Genomic DNA, 9,317 nt, shown 5'->3' with positions numbered 1-9,317 from the left:
GGGTTTACCCTGATCCTATCTGCCAACAACTCCTTATGTCTCCTCCTGGCTCTTCTGAGCTCTCTCTTTAGGTCTTTCCTGGCTACCTTGTAACCCTCAAGCGCCCTAACTGAGCCTTCACATCTCATCCTAACGTAAGCCTTCTTCCTCTTGACCAGAAATTGCACTTCCTTCGTAAACCATGGCTCCCGCTCTCTACAGCTTCCTCCTTGCCAGACAGGTACATACTTATCTAGGACACACAGGAGCTTTTCCTTGAATAAACTCCACATTTCTAATGTGCCCATCCCCTGCAGTTTCCTTCCCCATCCTATGCTTCCTAAATCTTGCCTAATCACATCGTAATTGCCTTTCCTCCAGCTGTAACTCTTGCCCAGTGGAGTACACCAGGGAGAAGGGCTTATGCCTGAAATGTCAATTCTCCTGCTCCTTGGATGCTGCCTAACCTGCTGCGCTTTTCCAGCAATACATTTTTCAGCTCTGATCTCCAGCATCTGCAGTCCTCACTTTCTCCTAAGACCTTGGTTTGGTTGCATTTGGAATATCGTGTAAAGTCCTGGTCACCACATTACCAAAAGGATGTGGATGCTTTGGAGAGGGTGCAGAGGAGGTTCACCAGGATGTTGCCTGGTATGGAGAGTGCTAGCTATGAGAAGAGGTTGAGTAGATTAGGATTATTTTCACTGGAAAGATGGAGGTTGAAGGGGGCCCTGATTGAGGCTTACAAAATCATGAGAGGTGCAGACAGGGTGGATAGCAAGAAACTTCTCCCCAGAGTGGGGGACTCAATTACCAGGAGTCATGTGTTCAAAGGGAGAGGGGAAACATTTGGGAGAGATATATGTGGAAGGTTCTTTACACAGTGTGTGGTGGGTGCCTGGAATGCGTTGCCAGTGGAGGTGGTAGGGATGGGAACGATAGTGTCATTTAAGATGTATCTGGACAGATTCATGAATGGGCAGGGAGCAGAGCGATACAGATCCTTAGAAAATAGACAGGTTTAGACAGAGGATTTGGATCAGCACAGGCTTGGAGGGCTGAAGGGCCTGTTCCTACTGCTGTAATGTTCTTTGTTCTTAAGTCCCATCTCTCAGAATTCCCTCCAACAACTTATCCACCAATGACATCAGACTTGGAGGTCTGTAGTTCCCAGACTCCTCCTTACGGCCTTTCCTAAAGAAAGACACAACATTAGTCACCCTCCAGGCTTCTGGCACCTCACCTGTTGCTATGGATGGTACAAATATCCCTGCTGGGTGGGCCCAACATTTCTTCCTTAACTTCCCACAGCATCCTGGTATAAAACATCAGGTCCCAGAGATTTATCCGTCTTTATGTATTCTAAGACTTCCTCTTCTGTCATATGGAGTGTTTTCAAGGCATGAATATTTATTTCCTTGAGTTCTCTGGCCTCCATGTCTTTCTCCCACAGTAAATACTGACGTGAAATATTCATTGAGTATCTCTCTCATCTCTTGTTGTTCTACATATAGACAACTCGTTGATCTTTAAGGGGCCCTATTCTCTCCCTAGTTGCTGTTTTGCTCTTCATGTACTTGTAGAATCTCTTGGATTATCCTGAATGTATCTGTCAAGGTTATCTTGTATCTCCTTTTAGACCTCCTGATTTCCCTCTTGAGAATTCCCCTACACCGCTTATACTGTTGAAGAGATTGCCCTTGAGAAGGTGGGGGTGAGCTGCCTTCTTGAGCCTCTGCAGTCAGTGTGCTATAGGTAGACTCACAATGCCCTTAGGCAGGGAGTTCCAGGATTTTGACCCAGTGACACTGAAGGAACGGTAATATATCTCCTATCTGGGAGACTGGAAATGATATCAAAGGAGCATTAGTGAGTAGATGGAACACACTGCTGCCACTATGCGTCAGAGCTGGAGGTGATAGAGTGACTGAATGTGGTGCCAATCCAGTGGGCTACTTTGTCCTGGCTGGTGTTGAGTTTCTCAAGTTTTGTTTTGCACTGCTGTATCCAGGCAAGTGGCAAGTAGCCCAGCACACTCCTGACGTGTGCCTTGTAGATAGTGGACAAGCTTAAGGGACCGTTTTGTGGCTTTTGAAACCTGAGTTATGACTGATCGTAATTGTGATCAGTTCACACATGCACAAGCTTGGCAAAGTACCATTTCTGTTACCGTGGTAACCATTCTTATTTAAAAGCCACCTCTCAATAGATCAGTAGAAATCAGATTTGGGTTTTAGTGTTTAATTCACCATTTACAACATTGGCAACCAGCCAGACTCTATCTATTAGGTGCATCTTCTTGCTCCCTGAGGTGAAACAATGGATGAACTTGATGATCTATCATTTCCCAGCTCTGAGCCACTCTGTTTCTCACTGTTCCAAACCCCCCTCCACTGCCATTTGGAGACACTTTACTCCTTTGCAAAGTCTAATTTGACTGGATGCTTCTAACTCCCTCCAGGCTTGTCCTAAAAATAGTGAAATTGGAAATTTATTTAACTTTTCCTCCTTGGGTGTCAAGGCAAGTACTTGTTGCTCTCCTCTAATTGCTGTTGATCTGAGTGTCTCGGGTCAGATCAGAGGGCAGTTGAGGGTCAACCACATAGCCGTGGGTCTTCACAGAACCACAGAAGTGTTGCTGTACAGTAGGAGGCCATTTGGCCTATCCATGCTTGTACTTGCACCGTAGCATTGGGACTTAGTGCCAGCCTCCATCTGGAGTCAGGTGTATGCTAGACCGGGTAAGGGGTCCTTTGCAAAAGGACTGGTCAGCTGAGTGAATAGGTGGCAGATAGATTTCAACCCACAAAAATGACCAAGTGATGTTTTTGGGAAAGTCACATGAGGCAAAGAAACATGCCTATAATGGGAGAATATTGAGAGGTGCGGAGGTATTGAGGGACACTGGAATGAATGTCCACTGAATCTTTAAGGGTAGTGGGATAAATTGATAATGTGGTTCAGAAGATAATCCTTTCCTTTGTTTGCAGAGGGGTGAGGGTGGGGGTGGGGGTATGTGTATTGGAATTGAGCCCCATCTGCCACCAATCCACCCATGTCACCTTCTGGACCTGACACTGTCCTTCACACAGTTTACAATTCTTCCAACTTCAGCACCATATTCAGACATTGAAATGGTCCCCTGCACAGCAAGATCCAAGTTATTAATATATTATCAAGAGAAACAAGGGTTCCAATACTGACCTCTGGGAACCTCCACGACAATCCTTCCTCCATTGGGAAAGTACCCACCGACTGTGACTCTCTGTTTCCCATCACTCACCTGGTTTTGTATCACATTGTTACTGTCCCTCTATAGCATGACCTCTAACTTTCTTCACAAGTCTGTTGTGTGGCACCTTTTTAAACATCTTCTGGAAATCCACGTTCACCACATCTACAACATGACCCTCAACAACCCTCTATGTTACCTTTTCAAAAAACCCCAGAATGTTAGTTAAACACAATTTCTGCTTTCTAATCAACCCAGATGTTTCCATGTGATTACAAATTCTATCCTGGATAATTGACTCTCAAAACCTCCACATCATTGATGTTAAACTGATTGGTCTGTAATTGCTGGAATTGTCCTTGCAACCTTTCCTGAAGAAGGTAATAGGGTTTGCAATTCTCATGTCTTCTAACACCACCCCCACCCAGAGAGAAGACTGGAAGATTCTTGCCAGGGGCCTGCAACTTCCACCCTCACTTCAATATCCTTAGATGCAGCTCATCTGGTCCTGGTGTTGTTTCACTGTTAAATCCCAATAATCTACCCAAGGCTAGTTCTCCGCCAGTTTTAAACCTTTTTAGTGACTCAGCTTCCTCCTCTGTTCCCGTGGCCACACCGATATCTTCCTCTTCTGTATAGGCAGCTACAAATTGAACCATTTAATACCTTGACTATGCCCTTTCCTCCATGTGTAAACAATCTTCTGGTCTCTGATGGGTCTTTGTCCTCCCTTAGCCACTGACTTACTCTTTAAACACCAATAGTAGACTTTGGGAAATGCTTTTTATGTTGGGTACCAGGTTTTTCTCGCCTGAAAGACAATCTCTCTGATAGTGCGGCACTCCCCCGGCGCTGACCCTCAGACAGTGTGGCACGCCCTCGGCGCTGACCCATGGACAGTGCGGCACTCCCCCGGCGCTGACCCTCGGTCAGTGTGGCACTCCCCCAGCGCTGACCCTCGGTCAGTGTGGCACGCCCTCGGCGCTGACCCTCGGTCAGTGTGGCACTCCCCCGGCGCTGACCCTCGGTCAGTGCGGCACTCCCCCGCGCCGGCCCTCGGACAGTGCGGCACTCCCCCGGCGCAGACCCTCGGACAGTGCGGCACTCCCCCGGCGCTGACCCTCGGACAGTGCGGCACTCCATCGGCGCCGATCCTCGGACAGTGCGGCACTCCCCCGGCGCTGACCCTCGGGACAGTGCGCACTCCCCCGGCGCCGACTCTCGGACAGTGCGGCACTCCCCCAGCGCTGACCCTCGGACAGTGCGGCACTCCCCCGGCGCCGACTCTCGGACAGTGCGGCACTCCCCTGGCGCTGACCCTCGGACAGTGCGGCACTCCCCCGGCGCTGACCCTCGGACAGTGCGGCACTCCGCCAGCGCTGACCCTCGGACAGTGCGGCACTCCCCCGGCGCTGACCCTCGGTCAGTGTGGCACGCCCCCGGCGCTGACCCTCGGTCAGTGCGGCACTCCCCCGGCGCCGGCCCTCGGACAGTGCGGCACTCCCCCGGCGCAGACCCTCGGACAGTGCGGCACTCCCCCGGCGCTGACCCTCGGACAGTGCGGCACTCCCTCGGTGCCGATCCTCGGACAGTGCGGCACTCCCCCGGCGCCGACCCTCGGACAGTGCGGCACTCCCTCGGCGCCGACCCTCGGACAGTGCGGCACTCCCCGGCGCCGACTCTCGGACAGTGCGGCACTCCCCCGGCGCTGACCCTCGGACAGTGCGGCACTCCCCCGGCGCCGACTCTCGGACAGTGCGGCACTCCCCTGGCGCTGACCCTCAGACAGTGCGGCACTCCCCCGGCGCTGACCCTCGGACAGTGCGGCACTCCGCCAGCGCTGACCCTCAGACAGTGCGGCACTCCCCCGGCGCTGACCCTCGGACAATGCGGCGCTCCCTCGGAGCTGGGAGTAGCAGTATGGAATATAGGCCTCAGTTCTCTGGTCTGGGACCTGGTTCCTTGATTTATTGTTCCTAAGGTAAGTGTCTATAAATGTGAAGGAGGTTGCAAAGTGAGGCGAATGTGGATCAAAGTTTTTGAACAAACATCTCACAGCTCCTGGGCTCCGTTTGTTCTTTGTAGTTTTAATGGACTTGCCTTCTCCTGTTCCTTTAGCCCCGATGGGAGCTATGCTGTGGTGGGATCATCTGATGGAGTTCTCTACATCTGGGACACTCTCACTGGGAAACTGGAGACTTCTTTGGTTGGACAACACAAGTATGTGGAAAGAGTCTGTGGTGTCATTGTTCTGTGTTGCAACCTCCTGGGTCACAACTTGGGAGAGTTCAGAGTGTCAAATTAATTGTGAACTCCCCCTTCCTCCGCAGAGTTCTAGAACAACAACTGCCATTTATATGTGTCTTTAATGCAGGAAATCCTGATTGAAAGGAGTTTGAGGCTGTAGTTGCCCTGGATGTCCCACCTTCCCAATGTCTCCCTCACCTGAAGTGTGGTGATCCTCAGGTTAAACAGCCACCAATGGTCTCTCTCAATGTTGTTTCACATCCAATAGTCAAGAAAACCCGTACGTGTATGTATGTAGATGGAAGTAAATCTCAAACGAGTGATCTATGATCTGGTCAGACTCTGGTAACATTATATGGTCACCATCACACAGACTAAGTTTTGATTCCAGATTTTGTTCATTGAACGTGAATTCCTTTGACTATCTTCCCAGAACGTTAGTCTCTAGATTGTTAGTCCAGTGATGTTATCCCCTCACCACTGTGTCCCTTTGTTACAATTATCTTGGTTGAGAGACAGTCACTCAAGACTGGAATCGAATGAGAGTCTCTGGTGTTGTGAGGGAGCAGTGCTAACCACTATGCTGCCCCAGCTGAGCCACATTAGCAGCTTAACTGGTTATCATAACTTGGTTTTGGTGACTCTAGGAGCACACTCGGGATTGTTCAGTCATTGTTACTCAATTGGAGAATTGCACCTAATGGTGGGTGTTTTGTGTTGGATTTTGTAGGGGGGGGGGAGCGCGGGTTGAATTTGGTCCCGTGAAGAACTGAAGAAACATGCTGGATTTGATCAGCTGATCACTGCAGCGTACAGCTCACACTCATGGCCTTGAAAGGCGCACGTGAAGTTGCTCAGTTGTGCATCTTTTTGGACTGAAATCAGCATCCTGTTAGCGGGAAACCTGCTTCTGCACTTTTCCTGAACCTGTTGACATTTTTGAGAGATGTTTTCCCAGAGTCAATAGAGGTTGGCTTGGATACTTAAACAATTAGCAACTTTCCTGCTTCCACCCACCTCCCCCCACCCCCCCACTCCCACCCCCACCCTCGGCCCAACCTCTGTCCACCAATCTCTCTTCGTCTCCATCCATTGAACTTTACAAAATGATGGCTCATTACCCACATGCACTCCATCTCCCTGCCTTGCAGCGCATCAAAACCATATTTGACTTCTTAAGGAATGAAAGGTTTTTTTTTCTCTCTCTCTCTCTCTCTCTCTCCAGATCCTCCATCAATGCAGTTTCCTGGTCCTTATCTGGAGAGTATGTGGTGAGTGTGGATCGATCAAGATTGGCCAGTCTCTGGACTGACTGCTGACCCAGCCACGCAGCGGTGACTCCAAATGGCCACCACTTCCATCGTCACATGACCACCATTTGATCTGAAGGGAAAGTGTCAAGAGCACGGGTTATAGAGATTTAACATCCTACACAGGTGGAAGCTCCTGTCAGTAACCAACCTCTATCCTAACTGCAACTCTCCCACTCATATACACAGACACGCACACACTCTCACACCCAGACAAAGACACACACATGTACACACATATATATACTCTCTCTCTCTCATTCTCTCTCTCTCATTCTCTCTCATTCTCTCTCATTCTCTCTCATTCTCTCTCATTCTCTCTCATTCTCTCTCTCTCTCTCATTCTCTCTCATTCTCTCTCATTCTCTCTCTCTCACCCATGCAGGCAGGAAGACAGACAGAGACACACACACACACACACACACAGTTCAAGAAAAGGAGTTGGAAGGCGGTGGCTGGTGAATATAAATACTACACAAAAGGCTTAGCAAACAGGAGGAGGCCAATTTACCTCCTGTAAGTGTCTCTCACCTCACAGGGAGAGGGAAATTCAAATCGACAAAGGATGCCAGGGACTCCAGGATGAGATTGACTTCCAACCCATTCCCCCATGTCAGGGTTTCTGTTGGAAGTCGGTGGGGTGGGATGGGTGTGGGATAACAAGGGAATCAACTTGGAATACTTTTCTCAACAAATCTTGACTGCAGCTGTGCAGCAAGTTACAGGAAGGGACACAAGGTCATTAGATTGCAGGGACAAAGGCGTGCAATACTAACAGAACATTCTGGAAACGCGAGCGAGTCAGGATGCATCTGTGGAGAAAAGGGACTCAACAGAAGAGTGTTTTTTTTTGATTGACCAACCCACAACTAAACATTTGTCCAAATTGGAAGGGATTGAGTCAGTTGCTATGGTGAAGATTCACTAGGAATATAGACTTTCTTGTTTTATTTAAAGTCCCATGGACACTAAACTCATTTTTGTCATTGTTTATTGGACACAAAATAACTTTTAGGGAAGGAAATACCTTTTAAATTATTGGAATTTTAAAAATTCTTTCACAGGATGTGGGTGTCGCTGGCTGGGTCAGCATTTATTGCCCGTCCCTAGTTACCCCTTGAGAGGGTGGGGGTGAACTGCTACAGTCCATGTGCTGGAGCTTGAACCACAATTCCCTTAGGGAGGGAATTCCAGGATTTTGACCCATTGACACTGAAGGAACAGCAATATATTTCAGGATGGTATATGGCTTGGAGGGGAACATGGCGGGGTGGGGTGGGGGGGGGGGGCGTTCCCATGACGATTGTGGGGTTTTCAGTGACGGGAACGCCATTGAGCATCATGGTTGGATGGTTAGGTCATCTTAAAGAGAGTTGTTAATCTTCAGATTTCTCCATTGCTGAAAGGGAATGGAGACTGGGCCATTGAATATATTCAGGGCTGAATTGGATAGATTTTATGATCGATCACGGAGTTAAAGGTTTTGCAGAGCACCTGGGGACGTGGTGATAAGACACAAATCACATCAGCTTTGATCATATTGAATAGCAGAGCAGACCCAAGGGGCCCAATGGCCTACTCCTGATCTTTTTATGTTCTTGTGTGGAACGTTTTTATGTAGCAAACTGTTGCAATCTGGAACTCATTGCCTGAAAAGGGGTAGAAGCAGATTTAATAGGAACTTTCTCAAGGGAACGCGTCAAATGCTTGAGGTGGGAATTAGCAGAACTTTGTTTGAGAATGGTTCCAGGGATGAGTAACTCCAAAGACAGATTGCAGACCTTGGAATTGTATCCCTCAGAGAGGAGAGGGCTGAGAGATTTGATCGAGGTTTTCAAAACTCATGAGGGTTGGAGACCGAGTCAATACAGGGAGTAACAGTTTCCACTGTTGAAGGGATTAAGAATGAGAGAGGGTACAGATTTAAAATAATTAGCAAAAGCGACATGAAGAGATTTGTTTTACTCACAGCGAGTGGTTAGGCTCTGAAAGGCACTCTCATACGGGAAATAGGTGGTTACTTCAAAAGGAACAATGTGCAAGATAATGGGGGGGGGAGTGGGGGGGAAGGTGGGTGAGAATGGCACTTGGTGAGCCTCTCATTTGGAGAGCCAGTGCAGACAGGACGGACTGAATGCCCTCATTCTGAGGTGCAACAGTTCTGTGGAGAAAAAGGATGTGGATGAGAGTGATTGGATCCCCCAGCCAAAGGCAAGGCTCTAAACATTTTAGGACTCTGTTCTGCCATTTGGCACGCCTACCTCTGATGTCTTTGTCTAAGCAACAATAGACAATGGCTGGAAGCTCACCAATGGTCCAGCTCTGTATTGAGTTCAGATTTCACCCTTTGCCAGAGTGAAAATCAAACCCATGTCTCCAGGACAATGGCCTGGGATTCTGGATTGCTAGTGTAGTGACATTACCACTGGACTGTTGCCCTTCATGATTTGCAACAGCTCCATTAAAATTCCACTTAAATGTCTCCTCTCTGAGGAGACCAAACCCAACTTCCCCAGTCTCTCCACATTCACTGGGAACCCTGAAAAGGT

General features: G+C 48.8%; 1 protein-coding gene across 4 annotated transcripts in view; it reads left to right on the top strand.

Moving 5' to 3' along the window:
- The window catches only part of LOC122550962 (autophagy-related protein 16-1-like), a 103,344-nt gene extending 96,327 nt beyond the window's left edge, over positions 1–7,017 (top strand). For all 4 annotated transcript variants that reach the window (XM_043692513.1, XM_043692512.1, XM_043692511.1 and 1 more), the window contains 2 exons: positions 5,330–5,431; positions 6,684–7,017. In XM_043692513.1, the coding sequence (XP_043548448.1) occupies positions 5,330–5,431; positions 6,684–6,777 (196 nt within the window). In that variant the 3' untranslated portion in view covers positions 6,778–7,017. The remainder of the gene's footprint in view (positions 1–5,329; positions 5,432–6,683) is intronic.
- The last annotated feature ends 2,300 nt before the right edge of the window (positions 7,018–9,317 follow it).

The sequence above is a fragment of the Chiloscyllium plagiosum genome, chromosome 6 (assembly GCF_004010195.1).
Source record: "Chiloscyllium plagiosum isolate BGI_BamShark_2017 chromosome 6, ASM401019v2, whole genome shotgun sequence".
Classification (NCBI taxonomy): domain Eukaryota; kingdom Metazoa; phylum Chordata; class Chondrichthyes; order Orectolobiformes; family Hemiscylliidae; genus Chiloscyllium; species Chiloscyllium plagiosum.
The sequence above is the reverse complement of the archived record's forward strand: the minus strand, read 5'-3'. Positions and strand labels throughout refer to the sequence as shown.